This window comes from Littorina saxatilis, linkage group LG17 (genome assembly GCF_037325665.1).
Source record: "Littorina saxatilis isolate snail1 linkage group LG17, US_GU_Lsax_2.0, whole genome shotgun sequence".
Taxonomy (NCBI): domain Eukaryota; kingdom Metazoa; phylum Mollusca; class Gastropoda; order Littorinimorpha; family Littorinidae; genus Littorina; species Littorina saxatilis.
In genome coordinates this window covers 39,961,053-39,983,520 of record NC_090261.1, presented here as the reverse complement: position 1 = coordinate 39,983,520, position 22,468 = coordinate 39,961,053, and the positions used below count along the sequence as shown (strand labels likewise).

The 22,468-nt window shown below is 43.4% G+C and overlaps 1 protein-coding gene across 4 annotated transcripts in view; it reads right to left on the bottom strand.

Moving 5' to 3' along the window:
- Positions 1-22,468, bottom strand: part of LOC138952718 (alpha-actinin, sarcomeric-like) — a 52,028-nt gene that overhangs the window by 6,871 nt on the left and 22,689 nt on the right. For 2 of the 4 annotated variants that reach the window (XM_070324424.1, XM_070324425.1), the window contains exons 7-16: positions 20,346-20,427; positions 19,163-19,341; positions 18,089-18,319; positions 17,510-17,586; positions 16,874-17,003; positions 8,488-8,579; positions 8,142-8,187; positions 7,683-7,808; positions 6,685-6,762; positions 5,842-5,998 (exon numbers count right to left, since the gene is read on the bottom strand). In XM_070324424.1, coding sequence (XP_070180525.1) covers positions 5,842-5,998; positions 6,685-6,762; positions 7,683-7,808; positions 8,142-8,187; positions 8,488-8,579; positions 16,874-17,003; positions 17,510-17,586; positions 18,089-18,319; positions 19,163-19,341; positions 20,346-20,427 — 1,198 coding nt within the window. The remainder of the gene's footprint in view (positions 1-5,841; positions 5,999-6,684; positions 6,763-7,682; positions 7,809-8,141; positions 8,188-8,487; positions 8,580-16,873; positions 17,004-17,509; positions 17,587-18,088; positions 18,320-19,162; positions 19,342-20,345; positions 20,428-22,468) is intronic. The other 2 variants (XM_070324426.1, XM_070324427.1) reach the window with 1 other exon arrangement.

Below are 22,468 nucleotides of genomic sequence, written 5' to 3'. Positions count from 1 at the left end.
TAATGATATGGATAATCCCTATTTTGAAGCAATCTGCCAATCACAGCTTAAATATCAGTTCAATAAATGCGTTTATACATATATTGTGTACGTAGATATCTCGCAGGCTCTTGATGAAATCACAACCACATATTTGTTGATTGTTCAATGTACATTCAGCGCCATATAAGCCTGTTTGATATTTTGCTTACAAGTACATACAAGGAACAGGACAAGATGAGAACAACTTTAGACACAGAGCTTTCAAGTTGATGACATCACACACAAAATCTTGCACAATTACAAGAGCAAGAGCATGCATACAAAACTCTGAACAAAATAAAACATATCAGTATTGTGATATGTGCTCCTTTCTGTTTAGTATGTTATCCAGGCAACGGAATTATTCATTTTCAATCATCCATAACAACTATATAAGTAAAGCCACTGAGAAATACTTTTTACATTTAGTCAAGTTTTGACTAAATGTTTTAACATAGAGGGGGGAATCGAGACGAGGGTCGTGGTGTATGTGTATGTGTATGTGTGTGTGTGTGTGTGTGTGTGTGTGTGTAGAGCGATTCAGGGTAAACTACTGGACCGATCTTTACGAAATTTTTCATGAAAGTTTCTGGATATGATATCACACAGACGTTTTTTTCAATTTTTCAATAAATGTCTTTGATGACGTCATATCCGGCATTTTTATAAAAGTTGAGGCGGCACTGTCACACCCTCATTTTTCAATCAAATTGATTGAAATTTTGGCCAAGCAATCTTCGACGAAGGCCGGACTTTGGTATTGCATTTCAGCTTGGAGGCTTAAAAATTAATTAATGACTTTGGTCATTAAAAATCTGAAAATTGTAATTAAAATTATTTTTTTATAAAACGATCCACAATTACGTTTATCGTATTCTTCATCATTTTCTGATTCCAAAAACATATAAATATGTTATATTCGGATTAAAAACAAGCTCTGAAAATATAAAATATAAAAATTATGATTAAAATTAAATTTCCGAAATCGATTTAAAAACAGTTTCATCTTATTCCTTGTCCGTTCCTGATTCCAAAAACATATAGATATGATATGTTTGGATTAAAAACACGGTCAGAAAGTTAAAAAGAATAGAGATATAGAAAAGCGTGCTATCCTCCTCAGCGCAACCGCTACCGCGCTTTTCTGGATTGTTAATTTCACTGCCTTTGCCACGAGCGGTGGACAGACGATGCTACGAGTGTACGGTCTTGCGGAAAAAATGCAATGCGTTCAGTTTCAATCTGTGAGTTTGACTGAGCTTGACTAAATGTTGTATTTTCGCCTTACGCGACTTGTTTTTTAATAATTCAGAATACAATATTGAATATGTCTTGAAGACCTTGTAAGGTCGAAGTGCTAACAATGAATTAGTGGGTGTTGCTTTTCCTCTATTTCCTCTACTAGGATATGATTCCATCTGGTAAACATGAATGATTCAGAACGGCCCCTCCTCTGTTCCTCCCCAATTCCGAATGCTAAACACCTCCTTTCTGAGTTTCTCAATTTCCATGAAGAATGTCTATCTGATTATTTGGTGATACATGTTTATAATACAATCACACTCTCTGGAAAATACATCATCAGCCAAACACACAGAAGAAGAGGTAAAGTTAATTTGACTAGAAGTCAAAATGATTTGTTTTAAAACACAAAACATCACAGAATGAGGAAACACACACAACACAGATTCACGATTGACAAAACATCTCTGTTGAGCTGTAAAGACAAGTATATAAACATAATAATAATACACCCATTCCAAATCAGTGTTACATTGGTACAAACAAACACTGCATTACTACTTACATACACAACATATTTTGCATTAAAAATCATTCAACTTGACACATCTACATCTAGACAGTACTACGACTTACAGAGCTAAAGGGGATTAGGACACACATGCAAAACCAGCGATTGAGACACTTAGAAAATTTACTCTGGAAGTCAACATCCATTGCTGGGATATGAAAAAGATTTTGAAATATGAGAAAGACTTCAATTATCCGGAGACATGTTTGTTTGTTTGTTTGCTTAACGCCCAGCCGACTACGAAGGGCCATATCAGGGTGGTGCTGCTTTGACATATAACGTGCACCACACACAAGACAGAAGTCGCAGCACAGGCTTCAAGACATGTTGGTTACCAAATCACACCTGATAAGATTTTAATTAAAACACTGACCCAAAACCCACAGGAAAAGGGATTTAAAAGAAGATAGCAATGGACACAAGATATTTCAAGTCAAAACCCCAAATATTTTCTTCTTTCTACAGAGGAGTATTTGAGTTGTTTTATCAAATGCTCTGTATAGTAACACAAACTGTATTCTGCAAAAGGGTGATTCACCTTTGGACTTTGCAATTGGATTTGTTACCTTTAAAGAAAAAAGATTTGTTTCCTTTTTCACTTTTTTTCTGAGACTTTATTTTGTTTGTTGGCTACTGTCAAAAAAATGAATAACTCTCCATGGGTACGTAGTACATTATTTTACTGGGAATACATCTTTCTGAAAATAGGTAAAAATCCCTGAACAAGGTCATAATGTTAAAGAAATAAAAATGGCATTAAATTATCCCTAAAATGTTTCCAGAACAAAAACTGCTCTTCATCCCAAATTCATCATCACACTACCTCCTCCTCTACTTTCACTGTATCAATCCCACCGCTGAAATGAACAAGAAAGCACAGAGCACATTAGAAATAAGATAATCCAGGCGAATGATTTCTTCACAACATTTGACTTTTTGTTGGCAAACCTTTAAAATGTTCACCAATCATCCCAAGAAAAGGAATATAATGATTATAATAATCTTTCAGCAGAATTGTAAGTATGAAGTTTATACAAACTGGCATGTTTTTACTTTCATGCACTTTTCTCTTGACAGAGGGTACTTGTTCACAAAGTTCAGTAGTGAATGCACTGTACATTTTGTCTTTGCAACAGTTTTTGTTGTCTTTACTTCGATTGTACAGCGCTTTGAGCCGGACATCCATGGTAAAGGCTCTTTATAACAATAGTTTTTGTTGTCTTTACTTCCATTGTACAGCGCTTTGAGCCGGACATCCATGGTAAAGGCTCTTTATAACAATAGTTTTTGTTGTCTTTACTTCCATTGTACAGCGCTTTGAGCCGGACATCCATGGTAAAGGCTCTTTATAACAATAGTTTTTGTTGTCTTTACTTCGATTGTACAGCGCTTTGAGCCGGACATCCATGGTAAAGGCTCTTTATAACAACAGTTTTTGTTGTCTTTACTTCCATTGTACAGCGCTTTGAGCCGGACATCCATGGTAAAGGCTCTTTATAACAACAGTTTTTGTTGTCTTTACTTCCATTGTACAGCGCTTTGAGCCGGACATCCATGGTAAAGGCTCTTTATAACAATAGTTTTTGTTGTCTTTACTTCCATTGTACAGCGCTTTGAGCCGGACATCCATGGTAAAGGCTCTTTATAACAATAGTTTTTGTTGTCTTTACTTTGATTGTACAGCGCTTTGAGCCGGACATCCATGGTAAAGGCTCTTTATAACAATAGAATCTATTTAAGAGGATGACAGTTGTTTGTTCCTCTCAATGCATCTCATTCTCGACGATGTCAGGAGACGGGTTCTGCCCAACACTCGCTTACTGATGTTAAGAGCGCTTACATCCCTTTGCTCATCACATCTTAGTATTACTTTATCATTATCATCATTAGTTGTGAAGAAAGCATTGACCTGGACGCCAAAAGCCATAGAAGCAGGGAGTGAGAGGAGGGGGTTACTAAGTAGAATTAAGCAGAAGAAGCTTTGCGCGGACTACGACGGACAACACTTACTGCTGGATACTAACCTCCTACAGCCCAGCCAGCCAAACAACCCCAATGCAAAACAAGAAACACAATCGTCAAGCAACGTCAGTTACTGGCACTTCATCAAGCCCGGTCAGTTACGAGGCTCGTTAATACACATCAACAAATATGAAAATAATATGGAATAAAAGAAAAAAAATAGAATTTTTACATTACTGTGGTATAAATGTTAATAAGCCTAAGGCCAGAAAAAAAAGGGTGTGGTTAAGGTAACATAGCCCAAAAAAATAGGGTAGGAAGGTAGGCAATCACTTTTTTTTTTTTTTAAACTTTTTTTTCTAATGTGTAAAAATTAAACCTACTTGACAGGGAAATAAGTGTGCGACTCGAGCGCTGTCGCTTTCATTGCGTTTTCTGCACTCGTTTTTTTTTAATTTTTTTTTAACAAATGTAATAAAAAGTTATAGGGTCGGCCCCTAAAAATAGGGTAGGTCGGGTTACCGTAACCACACCTATTTTTTTTTTAGGCCTAATCAGAAAAGGCCTGCATACTTGTTGTGCTACCACTAATGTTTATTGTTTATGAATAAATCATTTTCATAACCGTTGCATCGGGACACAACACCTCTCATGGAGTAAAACAACTTTTTAGTCGGCTTCATGAGTTATTTGCAAAAATAAAGAACAGAATGTAACCCATTCTGATAATTGCACATTCAGGTGCAATGAATGTCTTTATGTACTAAAAATTGGTAGATGTCAGAAGGGAAAAAACCACGGTACACATTTAATTTTTTTTTAACAAAACTCATGGTTCTAAACAAGACAAAAGAGCAACACCTGCTGTGCTGCTTGAACAGGGTGTGCAAATAAAAGTGTGCATGAAAGGGTTGTGAGGGACATAGAGGTAGGGATATTAGATATATATCTTATCTATGAGCCAGTAATGATGGGCTGACTAGATCTAATTCGCACCACACTCAATTTATGGTAAGCTAATAACTGAAAAATTAAGATCGACACAATCTGATGCCATCTCCTAGCTAGGGAAAGTACGCTGCGAAATCAGAGACTACCATAAAATTAAAAGCAAATAATTCTTGTTAGACTTTCTAACTGAACTATCAACATCCACAAATCAGTGTGCCACACCAATGCGTGCAAAAAGAACAGTTTCTCACAGCATGATTCAGGCAAGAAATGGAAGACTTACTTTTCACAAATAGCAAACGATTAATAAACATACATGTCATTGTTAATAATACTGATTCTTTTCAGGTAATGTTTGTGTTATTTGAATGACAATTGATATGTTAAATCATTACTCATGCCTCAAAATCATATCAATGCACCATACACAAAACCCTGCACACAAGTTTGCTTTTCATGCTGAACTCAAATCATGATTTCAGTGGGGTTTAGCTTTTTTAATTTCTAAATGGGAAGCCTTGTTAGATATAATATAAAATCTCAGCAAATTCTAAGATAACAAATGTGCGGCTGGGGTAAAAAAAAGAACAAAAAAAGAAGAGGTTGAATAAATGACTATCTATATAGTCAAGGAAAAAATGATGTACTGAGGTCATCTAAAAGCAGTCTTATGTGTTTGAAAGTGTGATATGAGGGCAAATGAACAAATATATGTATATCAAGATTTACAAAATGTAGAAGGAATTTGATATGAACACCAGAACACAGGAAACCAATTATTAATTATGATTTGCCCATGGGAAGAAAACACTAGTGCTTGGGAAGCAGTGAAAATGTACATATTTCTGCAAACTTGAAATAACCGAGAAAAAAACCCCGAAGGAAATAAAAATAAAAGCAAAAATTGGGTGATGAAAAAACATAACAAACCAGGCAAACTGCTTGCCCTCTCTATTGTAAAACTAGCATTATAGCCAGAAAAAAGCCACAGCAAAAGAAAAAAAACTTAACCCAGGTTTTTAGTGACCTCGTATCCCTCAGTCCACACCCCCCTCCCCACTCACAAACGACCAGCCAAGCCTCCAGTGGACTGACCTGTGCATGGAGAGTGGTGTAAGGGTTGTCGGGCGGGGTCAAGCCGAACTGCTGACCGAGACGGACGACCTCCTGGGCCAGCGAAACGATGGTGGAGTACTCCTTGTCTGCCTCGCCCAGTGTGGCCTTGAATTGCTCGTGGGCGTCAATCAGGCCCTGTTCACACAAGGTACAATTGTAATTGTCCGCCAAATCTGATGTTATGCTGTTTTTAACAGCACGGTGATAAGCATTAAAGCATAGCTTGTTGTGCTCCACTGATTTAATTTCATGTATGCAGAATTTTTATTTGAATTTTTTTAATAAAACTGTCTGTTTTTTTATTTTTGTTTAAACCAAGTTAGAATTTGAGATTTAGGATACAAAGAGTCTGAAAAAGACAGATGTAAAAATGCACAAATGGACTCTCCCCATTTTGAGATCAAGGAATAAAACGCCCAAGTTAATTTTCTGTTCATTATCCCATTGCTACTTGTTTGTTCATCCACTTCAAAGACAGCTTGGTCAAAGTACATTCATGTACTTGTAGATGTTCGATGACTAACCTTTACTCTTTTTTGATTTGGGGGTTGAAAAGATAGGAAAAACAAATATTAGAAATGCGTGGCTTTTACCATCCAAAATTCCCTCCCTCAGAATAAATATAGGTTTTCAAGGCTACATCAGCGAATACTGTGCGATATCTGTTTAAAAAAAAATGGCAATGATTCTTGGAAATTTTCTTCTTTATTTTCTCTTCATTTGAGGTTCTATTCACCATTTCTCTCCCTCCACAACTCTGCACTAAAAAAAACAATTCTTACTTAACCCACACACGTGATATGTGCAAACAGTGAACTGACCTGGACCTCCTCAGTGGTGTGAACAATGAACATATCCAACAGATCCTCCTTGGCCCCATCCATCCAGTTGTTGAATGGCTGTAACACAAGCAACATTATATTTAACCACAGAGCACTCATTTTCTTGCCATTAGTCTATCACATTTTTTTCTCTCCTTCCATGGAGAGCAGGACTGAGGTGCACTAAGCAAAACTGTGTGCCACCCAGACGGGTGGTATGCAGCCATGGAGTCGTATTTGCAAAAAATGAGATTTGTTGTGATTTAAAACCCCATGGCCCATTCTCACCCAGTTGAGTGGCACCCAGTTTCGCTTCGTGCTTGTTTGTTTGTTTGTTTGTTTGTTTGCTTAACGCCCAGCCGACCACGAAGGGCCATATCAGGGCGGTGCTGCTTTGACATTTAACGTGCGCCACACACAAGACAGAAGTCACAGCACAGGCTTCATGTCTCACCCAGTCACATTATTCTGACACCGGACCAACCAGTCCTAGCAGTAACCCCATAATGCCAGACGCCAGGCGGAGCAGCTACTGGATTGCCAATTTTAAAGTCTTAGGTATGACCCGGCCAGGGTTCGAACCCACGACCTCCCGATGACGGGGCGGACGCCTTACCACGAGGCCAACCGTGCCGGTATCGCTTCGTGCACCTCAGCCTGGAACTACAAAGTAGCTGGAGTAACTCCACCTCAACATTTACATCACTACATCCTGACACCTTTACAAACATTAAAACTGAGGTATTGATCAAATATGTACATATCAAATTTCATTAACAGAATTAAAACGTCAGCAATTGCCTATGTCTGAAAAGAAAAACCCATAGCTACCGAATGGCCACGGTCCTGTATTGCGAAATTGGTCATGAGAGGACATCATTTTAAAGAACAAATGAACAAACTTCAGCAAGAATTAAGCAATCTTAAAAAGCAGGAAGCCAAAGTGAAATATTTATGCCATGTTGCAAGCAGAAGTGTGAGGAGTTAGCTAGACTGACCGCAGCCCGCTTGGCGAACTCGAGGTGCAGCTGGTCGATCCTCTCCAGTATCCTCTCAGCCTCCTCCAGTCCCTCCCGCCGCTTCACCGTCAGCTGACCCAGACGGTCCCACTGGTCGCAGATACGCTGAAAGAGAAAAAAGATCCTGACATGATTCACACAGAAACACTCTTGCAAACACAAAAATCAATTAATATAGAAAAATAGTTTCAGAAAATCACCAGTTCAATGTCCCTGATAGGATTAGAGGCCTCTGAAGACTTTGAATAAAATGACTCAGTCAAACCTAAAATATGCCATTTGTTTTCTCAGTAAACTGTAAGAAGAACTCTTGCTCACTTGTCTGAAGAAAAAAGAAAAGGAAAACAATAAAAACCAGAAGAATAAATGTGGGAAGGAGATTTCCCTAAAACTATAGACAAAATCAACAACAACACAAAATGTATCCGTACAACATACCTGACATCTTGTATTGACTGTGGCAACATCGTGGTAGTCAAGGGCACTGGAATAGAAAAGAAGAGCATTCAAGTTAGTTCTGGGATATTGTATAATGTTTAAAGAAAATTAGCACTTCTTTTGTTTTATTGTAGAACTGAATAAAAAAAGAATGAACATTACTTTTCTTTTATTGTAAAACTGAAGAAAAAGAAATAAACATTACTTCTCTTATTGTGGGAGAATGCTATCATTTCACCCAAATTCTTTTTTTTTTATATAATTAAAAAAACACATAAAAGAAGGAAAAGAATAAATGGCTTGAACATTTGAGATCAGAGCTAGAAAAATGGAGACGCAGACTCACTTGAGTTCTTGTGCGATGGCGGCAATCTGCTCGACACGGTCTTGGTGCGCAGCCAGGTCACTCTCGAAGGCTTCATGTTTTTTCTTCATGGCCTGTTGCAAGCACAAACACTCTGAGTCTGAATGATTTCTTTGCCTCAAGCACGACTCTTATCAAGGTTTTACAGTGTAACATAACATACTGACATTTTATATGTGTGAAGAGACATTTTGAATGTGTGAAATGGAAAATTTCCTAAATAAATTATCATTTAATTAATATACTTACCCGAATCACATTAGCATTGAGTCACCTGAGATGCTTATCACTGAAAAACGCTTACCCGGCTAAAGAATTTAAAGGGAAGCAACCCCATCACCAAAACGAAAGTGAAAGTAGCTTTGGTAATGGGCCAGTACACCGGGAGTTACCTCCCATACGGGTGTATGCCACGTCACTTCCTCTAGGAACACGTGCCTATTATCATACGGCTTTAAAAAATCTTAAAACCATAAGCGGGGCAGGTGGGAGGGAATACAGTATGTGATTCGGGTAAGTATATTAATTAAATGATAATTTATTTAGGAAATTTTCCATTTAATATCATATTCTTACTCCGAATCACATTAGCAGATAACATCAACAAGGCGGTGGGCTAGAAATGAATCAAAACTCACCATCAAGTTCTGGACAGGAACTGGCCTGCTGCTATGAGCGCTGGAAGGCCTCTGGAGCCATCCTGTCGAAGAGCTGTGACGTCCCGAAGATAAAAGTTTATGAAAACATCTTCGGAACGCCAATACGCAGTTGTCAGCACCTCCTCTAGACGTCTGGAGCGCAGAACTGCCAGAGAGGATGCCCACGCCCTCGTTTCATGGGCTCGGGCCGAGTCAAGTGGCAAGGAGGGCATAACCCCCCCCCTCTTTGTGCGACTCCACTCATAAGCCTGCTTGATGAGCGAGGACACCCACCGGGCCAACGTTACCTTCGACAAATCTTTCTCGCGCCTAGTAAGGAGAGAGATAAACAACAACTTCTGAGAACTAGACCGAATCGGCTGAGTCCGGGCTAAGTACAGACGAAGTGCCCTCACAGGGCAATTGACCGAATCGGGGTCATCCGGGGCCAACGCGCTGGTCAGAGCCTTAACTCTAACCAGCGGAGAGGCCTGCCCCGGAGACTGATTCTTGGCCAGGAAATCAGGCCGGAAACGCAAAGATGCGGAACCGTCCGGCTCAAAGGAGATATCTCCAGGCTGACCCGACAGGGCGTGGACCTCGCTACCCCGTCGGGCCGTAGCCAACAAAAGGAGAAACAGCGCTTTGCGAGTGACATTGAACAGACTGGCCTCGCTTAAAGGCTCAAAATCCGCAGAACGAAGGAATTCCAGGATTAAAAACAAGTCCCACTTGGGAGCGGGCAAACGAGCTTTAGCTTCCTTAAGAGCAGCCCCTTTAATGACTGCAGCTATAACGCCCCCGACTCGAACAGAACGACCAATCTGCTTAAGAGTCGCCGAGATAGCGGAGCGCCGGACCCTCAACGAGGAGACTGAGGCGCCCTGCGAAGACATGAAAGAGAGGTGGTTAGCGACCTGAATAGAGCGCGGAGCCACCGAACTCACCCCTCTAGCTGAACACCAGGCAGTCCATGCCTTCCAGTGGGAAGCATAAACTGAAGAGGTGGACGCTCTATGCGAGCGAGCCACCAAGTCCAGAGTCAAAGACGACGCCCCAGAGCGCTTCAGCGAGTCCCGAACAACTTCCACACGTGAAGCTTCAGAAGACTGGACTCCTCGTGTGGAATGCCTGTTCGGGGCTGCACTAGTTCCCCTCGCACGAGTGCGAGAGGAATGGGGGGCCCTTGGGCGAGCCGAAGAAGATCTGGAAACCAGACCTGCGACGGCCACAGAGGAGCGACCAGAAGAAGAAGGGCCGGCTCCTCCATCTCCGCTTTCCGGATTACTCGGCTGAGTAACGGAAAGGGAGGAAAGGCGTACGCCTCCAGACCCGTCCAGGGAAAGTCCAGAGCGTTCACTCGCCATGCCTGAGGGTCCGGGAATGGCGAGACGAACACCGGAAGCCTCTTTGAGTACCTTGTGGCAAAAAGGTCCACCAGAGGCTTTTGGACCTGGGCCCAAAGGCGAAGCAGTGCCCCGTGAGTGATCGTCCACTCCGACTGAAGCACCGTACCGGAACGACTGAGCGCATCCGCCAAAGTGTTCAGCCTCCCTGGAAGGTACCTGGCCGAGATCGTGATATGATGCTGAAAGCACCACACCAGGATCTCGCAAGCCCTCTCCGAGAGAGACGGGGACCGCGAGCCTCCCTGCTTGTTGATGTACGCCGCCACTGTCATGTTGTCTGTAAACAGACGAACATGTTTGGCGTACAGGGAGGGCAGAAACTTGGCCAGAGCTAGAGCAACTGCCTCTAGCTCCAGCAAGTTGATGTGCCACAAGGACTGCTCCGTCGTCCACAGACCGGAAGTAGTCTGAAGATCTGTATGTGCCCCCCAACCCTCCCTGGACGCATCTGTAAAGAGGTCCAGGTCGGGGAGGGGCACGACGATCGGAACACCTCTGCAGACCCACTCCGTGTCCAACCACGGAAGGGTCGCAGACTGGAACCATCCCTGCAAAGGGATGAGGGCGTCCCAGTCCACCAGAGGAGAGTCCACAAACGGCTTCAGCGCGAACTGAAGCGGACGTTTGTGGACCCGGCCCAGTGAAACCAGAAGAGCCATAGACTCCATCTGCCCCAAGATGGAGGCGAGCGAGCGGATGGAAGCCATCAGGAGAGGTAAAGTGGAGCGAATCTGGGCTTGGAGCTTGTCCACCCTTCTCTGAGAAGGCTGGACAGTCCAAGCGACCGTGTCGAAAGACATCCCCAGATAAGTGAATGTCTGTGACGGGGTCAGCTCCGACTTTACCCGGTTGATCGAGAATCCCAACGAGTTGGATTCTCGAAGAACCGTCAGGGTATCCTGCGAACAGCCGCTCTGGGACTGGTTCATGATGAGCCAGTCGTCCAGATAAGCCCGCAGACGGATACCCTGGGACCTCACCAGTGCACAGACCTGTCTCACCACCATGGTGAAAATCCATGGTGCGAGAGACAGCCCGAAAGGGAGTGCGCGAAACTGGTAGATCTGATCTCCCCACCGGAAACGAAGCCATTTCCGGTCGGCCGGATGCATAAGAATATGAAAGTATGCGTCCGTGAGATCGATCGAGGTCACCCAGTCTCCTGGGCGGAGAGAGTCTCGGACAGAGGCTGGCGTCTCCATCTTGAATTTTATCTCCCTCAAGAAAGTATTGAGGAGAGATAAATCCAACACGGGACGCCATCCTCCTGATGCTTTGGGAACAGCGAACAGACGCCCGTAAAATCCCAGGGAGCTGTGGACCCGAACTCTCTCCACCGCGCCCTTCTGCTCCAGGGAGGCAATTTCCGACTGCAAGACGGAACGTGCTTCCTGCGAGAAGGGGGGCTTGAACCGCGGAGGCACTCGGGTAAGAGGCGCCTTTTCCTCCCGCCAGAGCAGGCGGAAGCCCGATCTCACCACTCCCACAATCCATTGGCTGTCTACTACCGACATCCAACGAGAAAGTGCCCGGGAGGGGCCTCCCGCCATCACCAAGGTGGAGGGCGGGAGGGAGGTGAGATCGGGAGCGCTTCATTGGGGGTGTGGCTTACTTCCAGAGCCGCCACGCCCCCTCCCCGATGCCGTCCTCTTCTTCCCACCACGAGCGGCCGGCGGAGCCTGCCGCTTCTGAGCTGGCTTGGGGTTAGACGATGTCTGAGCCTGCTTCTGTTTAGAAGGCTGAGACTGTTTCACCCCCTTCAGAGTGTAGTCAAGGAACTGACTGTCCTTGTTTGACTGAATCTCCTTCTGTCTGGCATCCAGTGCCAGCGGACAGAAGAGAGACTCCTCTGAGACCGGGGAGACTCTCAAGGTCTCCCTAGTAGCCAGTTCCGTGAATTGGGACTGCGAGAGGAAGAGATCCCTCCTGCAGAGTACCGCTTGGGTGTACTGCAGGGAGGAAAGACGCAATTGTTCCTCATTGACCTTGGCCAATGCGGCCAAAAGCGCAGAGACATCGTCCGCATTCTGTTCTTCACTGAGAGTGAAAGGAACTAGCGAATCGGTCAATGCCCGAGACAGAGCCCGAACGAGAGTCTCCGCAATGGAGGACAGTTCGATCTGCCGACGTCCAACCTCCTCAGCAGAGAGGAGGGAAGCCTCGGAAACCGGCAAAACCGAATCACGCTTGATCGGTTTAGTCAGAAGAGGCAGCAATTCCCGGGAAACCGGAAGGGTAGCCCTAGGGAGTGCAAAAGACGCCAGCCAATTCTGGCTCTGATTGGGCATGCCAAGCTTCCTATTGACCGTAGGCACGAAGGAAGAGGCTTGGGCAGCTGAAGCCACCCACTGCTGCGCTGATTCCGGAACTGGACCAAAAGGAAGCAGTAACGGAACAGGCACTGGCCGAATACCACTCCCCGCATGTGCTGGACGAACCAGTGAATGCGAAAGTTGGTAAGCCACTGACGGAGACTCGGCGAACCGGAAGGAAGAAACATCCTCCTGTGCCGGCCGGAAGTCCGCCATGGCAGAAGGAACGAATGATGCGGAAGAGTCCGCAGCCACCACCCCTTCAGGAAAATAACGAGACGTTACTTCCGCCGCGACGTCAAGAACAGACTTGAGCTTCGACGGAAACACGCCCCGCGACTCCTCGCTGACCACTGATGGAGCATCAGAATAGTCACACGTGGAACCATGACCGAAGTCACCAGTTCCGGAAGCAGAAGCATGCCCTGGCAAACCGGAAACCGGAAAAGCCTGAGCACTAACGTCATCCTGCCGCCCAAAATCCTGTGAAGGTAAAGGGTAAGCAGGACGACCATCCGCAAAAACCGGAGCTGGATGAGCTGACGTCACTCCCCCGACTGAGTGGAGTGATGCCTGCTCAAGCCTAGGCGCTTGAAAGCCGGAAGGCGCACGCTGTAATCCACTATCTGGTATCCGGAAGGAACCACCAGAAGAGGAAGAAGCGTTTCCGGCCGAAACCGGAAGTGTAGTCAACGGAACCGCAAAATGCGGAAGTGAAGACTGCACTGGTTGACTTCGCGATCCGGAAGGACCGGAAGTCAGTGAATACTCCATCCTGCCGCGACCGCCGTAGCGTGCCGGAGCGGACGGATCATCACTTCCGGCAAGTGCCGGAAATGCGGCAGTCGAAACCGACTGCCGCCGCTGTTCGAACAAGTCCGGGGCCTCGTAGGTTATCGCCGGAAATGAAAGATCAGCAAGGTATCGGTCGTGACCCGATGCGAAAGAGCTGTCCCCCGAAGGAGAACGTCCAGGCGCCTCACGAGGGCTATCGGACCAGCTCTGCTTACCAACCGACGCTGAAGAGGGAGGACGCTGCTCCAAGCCGGAAGTGGAGGACAAAGACACGGAAGCCAATGCCCGGACGTCACTGCCAGATGCCGGAAACGCCGAACTGCTGGCGACGGAACGCTGAAATTCTGCCTGCACCAAGCTGCGGATTTCTGGAACCAGTGACTTTAACAGAGAGGAAACCAACGCACCTTGTCCAGGTGCTAACAAAGAAGACGAAGTCTCCGATGTAGAGACAGGTGCAGAAGTAACAGTAGCGCTAGGCGCCGCAAAAGAAGCAGAAGTAGTAACAGCGCTAGGCGCCGAAATTGGTACAGCCAACAAAGTGTTACGCTCTTGGTCTGTAACAAGTAAAGTTGCTTTGGAAGAGGAAGACTTAGCCTTAATTTTCCCCTTGGGGTCCGACTTGCCACGGCGCTTGTCTGAATCAGACATGTTGACAACAACACGTGGCAACGCGAAAAAATTTACTGAAACATAAGTCTAAACGACTGGAAAATTCAGTAAACACACGCACTAATGCGTTAACAAAATACTATAGCTAAACTTGCCCCACAAGCAGAGGCACGGAGAGCTACAAACAAAGTCACACGAGCTAGAAAACTAACTCACACAACAAAATGGCGACACGCAAGACACTGACACAAACGTCAACAACACGTGGCAAAGCCAAAAAGATTTACTGAAACGTAAGTCAAAACGACTGAAAAGACAGTAAACACACACGCTTACGCGTCAACAAAATACTAAAGCTACACTTGCCCAAACAGAAAGAGGGCACGCAGAGCTACTAGCAAAGTCACACGAGTTAGCTAACTAACTCACACAACAAAATGGCGAAACACGCAAGTCACTGACACACAAGTCCGTAAAAAACGGACAACGTACAGTAACGAAACAGCGCAAACAACCAACAACAAACGGGAACGAGCTCACCAAACTGTAGGCAAGGCGAGCAGACAAGCTGGGTAACGTGGCCGGCGGGTGTCACTCAAACACACAAGGTCAGCCACAGAGCGTCAAAAAGTGAACCGTCCTCTCCGAGGTGAAAAAGACGTATGATAATAGGCACGTGTTCCTAGAGGAAGTGACGTGGCATACACCCGTATGGGAGGTAACTCCCGGTGTACTGGCCCATTACCAAAGCTACTTTCACTTTCGTTTTGGTGATGGGGTTGCTTCCCTTTAAATTCTTTAGCCGGGTAAGCGTTTTTCAGTGATAAGCATCTCAGGTGACTCAATGCTAATGTGATTCGGAGTAAGAATATGATATTAAATGTTAATTTCCATGTCCAATGCATTTTGTAAAGTGCCATGAGACTACTGTCTGGCGTTGAATAGCGCTATAGATGAATGTTTTATTACTATTATTATTATTATTGCTTATGAACATGACTTGCCTGTTCTTTCATAGCTATTCTCATTAGTCTTTGATCTTCCTCCTTCATGCTTGCTAGGACACCTTTCCATCCCCTGCCATTTAACCTTCTTTGCATGCTGTTCCTATTATCATCTTGTCTCACTCTTTTCTTAATGAGCCTTAATGACCTATTGATTCGTGTAACATTTCACACTTTCCATCCCCTTTTTTTCTTCTTTGGTATAACCATCATCAAGAATGTTCCATACCATGCGCCAAGACACAAATTACCAAAGCTCAATTGGAATAACTCTGGCACACCACCAAATCAGAATAGCAGATAATCATTATCTATGCTTCAACATTATCTAGAGACTTTGAGGGGGCCCGGGTAGCTCAGGTGGTAGACCACTGGACTTGTGATCGAAAGGTCGCTGGTTCGAATCCGGGCCGGGACGGACACAGGTCAACTTTATGTGCAGACCCAGAGATGGTATCCATCTCCCACCCCCGTGTCACCACAGTGGCACGTAAAAGACCTCGGTCATTCTGCCATAAGTGCAGATGGCTGATACCACCTAAACACGCATACACTTGGGTATCTCATCTAAAGTCGGGTTAAAACCCGGGAACATGCCCCTAATGGCTTTGCCGTGAGGGCGTAAAACTTGAATTTCTCTCTAGAGCAGACCTGTTTACCCTAAACCCGAGGCAAGAGTACTTTCCCCAAAAGTTGAGTGTATTTTTCAAAAAGTTGGTGTACTTTGCAAGCAAAGCAATATGGGGTAGGGAAAATGTATGCGTGGGTGCAAACGTGTTTGTGTAAGAATAGCATGTCTTGTGAACACCTTCAGAATTTAACTCCTTCCAATAAAACAGGAATAAAACAATTTTATTTACCTGTCAGTTTATAGCATTATAACCAGTGTCTTCCAAACAGATTGATAATGAAAAGATGAAGTTCGTGAAATAACATCTGCGGTTGACAGTGGCAAGTTCATTTTTACAATCATCTCAGAAAACATTGCTTCAGCGTGGACTACAGCCTTTTCTTCTGGCAGGATTTGCTTTGCGGGAATGAACTTCATAATTCCTTGGCAGCTTTCAGCGGAATTCTTTGCAGCAACCTTGTCCAGGTGAGTTTTAGAACTGCAGTGTCGTTCGATGTCATATTTCCCAGCGTGGGCAACGGAGAAATCTGATTTACAATACTTGCAGTGTGCATGACTTTTTCCCATAGTAGACTCCACAATTCCTGGCTCTTTCTTATATTTCTCCAAGAAAATCTGCTGCTTCTGCTGTTTAGACTTGGTACAGTCATCCGAAACTGGCACATTTTACCGCTTCATTTTGCCACGATTGTCCAGATCGCACATGCCAACAACTGAACAAGGTTTTCACAGCTGAAGACTCGTTGTCATGGTTATCTCCCTTCGACCAAAACCGGTATCAGTTGTACCATTCCGTAATCAGCACACCAACACCGGAAAACGTATTCTTGACTTTTTCTTAGGCGTATTTTGTGCGTGTGTCGCGTATTTGCGTACCGATAATAATTTGGCGTACAAAATACGCCCAAATCGTACTGGTAAACAGGTCTGCTAGACACTACGGAAATGCAGTAATTAGTTAACACACCTTAAGTTCGTTAAGGCGGCATCGTTTGAAGTCCCCAGACTGCAGCATCTCCTCTTTGCCAGCAGACCACTCTTCGTGGATCTCGCACTTGTGACGGAATTTCTGGGCCAGGTGGTCCAGACGCTCCAGTCTGCAATACAATCATTATCACACTTACAAATGCACATAAAGAAGACAAAATAAAAAGTGTGGAAAAATCTTTCGCTGAGTGGGACACAAGGGCAAGAGAAAATGGTTGCCGGAGCAAGATGAAGATACTACTCATGTGTAAATGACACTACCTGTGGAGGGTCCTCGATAGTGCTCTTGTTGCGCTGTCCACAGCACAGCTTTTATTTTTTATGAGGCGCGATTAGCTAATAGCCGTGAAGTTCTAGCACTTGTGAGTCATTGTAAAGTATGTGTAATCAAAGTGTAACTTGCTGTAAAATATTACTGGTCTGTGTTGCACTGAAAGGGAATTGTCACTTAAAATTCTCTTCTTCGCAGTTTTCTCTCTTTCAGTTCTTTTCTTGCAACTATCTTTTGCAGGAGGCTAACATAATCATCAGACAAACACACAATTGCTTTTCAGGTTTTTGCATTCTATACAGTCATTCTAGTGCTGGTATGTTCATCTTTACACAAAAGTCTTACCTCTGAAGTTCAGAGAGAAGCCACTCTTCGAAACCCTTCTCAGCGTGCTCCAATCCTTTCCAGGCATTGGCGATGTCCTGCAATTTTCAACAACAATAATTCCATTCAATTCAATAAAACTTTCTTATCTGAAAACAACAAACAGAAATTTGTCATAAATAAGTAATTGCAACTTGTCCGCTGGGGTGCTAAACTGTAGTTTGCTTTAATTCAAGGAATCCGATTGGCTTACATAAATAAAAGAACCACACACCCTCAAAAGATGATTTCCGTACATAAATCTGTCAGGGTTTCCATGGACTGTGGAAGAGTTGTACCCCTTACACACAGTGAGGCAGAGTTGCAACCTTTACAAAAACAGTGAGACAGAGTTACACCCCTTACAAACAGTGAGACAGCGTTGCAACACCAGCCAAGTGGAAAGATCATTACCTGTATCATTAGTGTGTGTCTGTCTGTCCACTTTACACACCATCGGGTCAAAGTTCCGTGATTGTAACATTTCTTATCATAAATTAAACCTATAACTTACCATTCTTAATTTTTTATAATAAAACACACAAAGCCAAGCCAACTCACCGAAACCATTTTTCCCTCAGTGGGGAGGTAGGCGGGGCGGTTGGAGAGACGGAGGCGTGTCTGTAGCGTGTTGAAGGAGTTCTCCAGCTTAGCCTTGTCTTCCAGCTTGGGGGGCTTGTGCTTGCGACGGTAGTCACGGAACTCGTCCAGCTTGTTGCGCGTACCTGGGAGCGTGTTGTCTGTCGTGCGGTTCTCCAGCCATGGCTTCGTCTTGCGGATCCACTCCAACAACTGAGGGAAACATATAGAGAACATTACAGTGTGCTTGGTACAGCCTGCATTCTCCCTAGCTTCTGAATTGAGGAAGTTGGATTTTTGTGTTTCAAGAATAAGCAAAGAAGAACAAAATCAGATCTGAAAGACATGAGACATTAGACAGAAATCTTTTATTCTCACGTTGCTGGACAGACAGAAACCATTCGTAATACAGACTCTTACTCAATTTCTCATACTCCGATTCTTACTCCATTTTTCATACTCTCACTCCAACCCTCATGCTCCATTTCTCATCCTCGACTCTTACTCCATTTTTCATTCTCAAACTCTAACTCCATTTCTCATCCTCGACTCTTACTCCATTTTTCATTCTCAAACTCTAATTCCATTTCTCATCCTCGACTCTTACTCCATTTTTCATTCTCAAACTCTAACTCCATTTCTCATCCTCGACTCTTACTCCATTTTTCATTCTCAAACTCTAACTCCATTTCTCATCCTCGACTCTTACTCCATTTTTCATTCTCAAACTCTTAACTCCATTTCTCATCCTCGACTCTTACTCCATTTTTCATTCTCAAACTCTTAACTCCATTTCTCATCCTCGACTCTTACTCCATTTTCCATTCTCAAACTCTAACTCCATTTCTCATCCTCGACTCTTACTCCATTTTCCATTCTCAAACTCTAACTCCATTTCTCATACCTTTACTTCCCTCCTCATACTCTCATTTTCAGACTCTTACGCTCTAATTCTCATTCTCAGACTCTTACGCTCTAATTCTCAGATTCCATTTCTCAGACTCAGACTCCATTTCCCATACTCAGACTCAGACTCCATTTCTCATAACTACTCACGTCGCTGGCCAGACGCTCGTACTCCTCCATCAGACGCTCGTTCTCCTGGTTGACCTTGAGCACCTTGCAGATGCGGTTGGCGGCGGTCTCGGCCTGCTGGGCGCCGGAGAAAGCGTGGTAGTAGGACGACACGTAGGCCATGACGGAGCGCTCGTCAGGCTTGGCAGAGTTCACCATGTCTGGGAATGAAACGTGAACACATGAGCAACTACACTTCAAACAGAAGACAAAAAACGAAAGCTAAGTTTACTTCATTATTACAAAGACCAAAGGTGAAGTTATGGGCCTTTGTGAATTCTGTTACAGGAATATCTTTTCAACAAGAAGAGCAAACGCTCGATCGAGTCACTTTCGCAGTTCTGAATATTATATGAGGCATCAGATGGACAGGAAGAAATTGCTATTCACAACACAATGAGTCACGTTCACATAAAATTTGAGCCCGGTCACTTTTATAGTTTCCGAGAAAAGCCCAACGTTAAGTTGTGTGTTGCCGAACAGAAAAGGCTAGTTATCTCCCTTGTTTTTCTGATAACGTTCGTAAAAGGCTACAGATGTAAATACTTTGATGTAAAGAATAATCCTACAAAGTTTCAATCACATCCGATGAACTTTGTCAAAAATATAAAATGTCTAATTTTTCCTTTGACGCTGACCTGTGACCTTGAAAAAGGTCAAAGGTCAACGAAACCATCGTTAAAGTGTAGAGGTCATTGGAGGTCACGACTAAACAAAATATGAGCCCGATCGCTTTGATAGTTTCCGAGAAAAGTCCAACGTTAAGGTGGTGTCTACGGACGGCCGGCCGGACGGCTGGCCGGCCGGACAGACTAACACTGACCGATTACATAGAGTCACTTTTTCTCAAGTGACTCAATAATGTTTACAAGGAACAATGCACAGTGAAGCAGAAACTTCCCTACCCCCTCTTCAAAAAAAAAAAAAAAAAAAAAAAGCTACTTTAGCAAGAAAAAATAAACACAACCTGCTACAAGCCATTCCACTGCGCTGCCAGAAAACCACAGGGTAAAATGTACTTGTAGAACAAGCAGTTAGACTCTGTCCTTAGTGTGCTCGCTCAATACCTGAGCTATAATCCTCAATAAGGGAATTATGTGTTGCCATCAAAGGAAAACCCTTGATGACAGGTACCACTGTATCCTAAATGAACAGTCCCACTCACCTTCGGGGTCCAACATTCTGGGGATGTCCAGGTGTTTTTCTGCGATGTCAAAAGCAGTGTTGAGGTTCTCCAGGGGGTTGTCCTATCAATATCAGACACAACTTCTTGTTAGCCCTGCAATCTTTGGTTCCATTTCATGGGTGTACAATGTACTGACATGATGCACAAAAACATGCATAGCGAAACCTCTGTTTTCAGACCTCCGCAAATCTGAGAAAATCACGTCTTACAAAGAAAGGAGGGAGTCTTGAAATAACAGGTACATTTACAGACTTTATCAAGACAAAATCCTTGGAAAGCAGCTCTTGTAAAACTAAAAGAGGTAGTCTTGAAAAGGAGGGACACAAAACATAGGTTTCCCTGTATTCAGTATAAATATGAGGAAGAACACTGCTTCAATGTTGATTCCAGGAACATGCCTCTAATGCTTTCACTGTGAGGGCGTTAAAAACATGAATCAATGTTGATTTTTTTTTATCACGTGCCACATCCAATGCACTTCCAAAATTACTGTTGTTTGGCTAATGAGCAGATACTGATATATTAGATTTCTTACTTCATTTGTATGTAGCCATCATGTGACCGGGTAAATCATACAGATATGGGGACAAAACATACTTTTAGGGTACAATAGTTTGATCATGCACTTACAACTGCAGTGTCATTTAATGATATGGTGATACAGATTTCAAACAATTACTTTTATACATCATGCTGATGCCTGAATAAAAAATAATCACTTCTGAACAAACCACTACTAGTGGGCTTAACACAAAAACAAAAAAATTAAGTTTTCATTCAAAATGGAACTCGGCAGAAATGGACTACAGGAAAAGAGATAAAAAATGGGAAATTGCACACAGGGATTTTGTAATCATTCACATGCTGTTCAACAACTCAAAATTTTTTTCTCTCTCAAATAGCAATCCATAAACTGTATTTCCACACATAATATAATTCAGTCCCTCCAAACCACAACCAAGCTGAGAATGTGTTGTGTACCGGGTAGATGTCCGGTACATGCAACATTCTGCTATGCTTTCAAATGCGCTTCCATCATAAATTTCAAAGCAAAGTACATACAGTGCTAGACTGCCTTCTAAATGTGGATTCCTTTTCTACTTTCTAAATTTCAAGATTCATTTTCTAATCGCTGACACTACATTGCTACTTACTGACCGATTCTACTTGTTGTGCAAATTATATATATGTGACCTCACTTTCTTACTTGCCAAGAGAAGGTTTATAAACCAAAGCAGGTGTGTCTGCCAGTGTCATTACTGCACTAACTAACTACTACAAAGCACTTAAATCATGCAGCGAGAGAGGTTTTGCCTGACATTTGTACAATTCTCTGTGGACAAACAAACTTTGTCACTGTCAGTTTGAGTTTGACAAAAGCATTCAATCAAGAGTTCAAATTTCAGCAACTAAAGGCACTAACGCCAACAATGTCCGATTCAAACATAATCGTCAGAAAATGTCATTCAACAAACCAAGCATATCCACAATGCAACAGCAAAAACAGCCGTACATGCAACAGCAGCGAATAATCATGCTTGCCTTTAATATTCGTCAAAACAAAACCTGATTTAGATGCAGTTTCTCTCTGAAAAATAACTTTCCAAGTCAACAAAGGTGGGTGAAACAATGGCCTTTACTAAATCTGTCTACCTGTAAATATGTAAGCTGCTGGGTACTTCTGGATCTCACAGTATTTTGAAGAATGCCATCCCGTCTTCCCCTCTCTCCTAACATCAATTCAACATCCCTGCTGTATCTTTCAACTGCAGACTGTGTGTCTAGGAGTAGGAGAGGGCATACACAAATAATCCAAAATAAAATTAAGGTCCAGGCAAATAAAGTCTGATATTTTTTGTATTATTGTGCAGCTTACACTGAGAACTGGAACCATGGTGGTTCTTCAAACGACGGAACCATGTGCCCATAATTTAAAATGTCACCTAGAACGTTAAGGTTTTTCTGTTTGCCGGCAACATTTAAACAAGGGAATTTCTAGACCCACTATTAGCACTAGCATATTTATGTTTTTCCTCTTGATTTTGTTCATACTTTCTGTAGCTGTTCTGATCCTACAACTCGACATGTCTCTGATGTCAGAT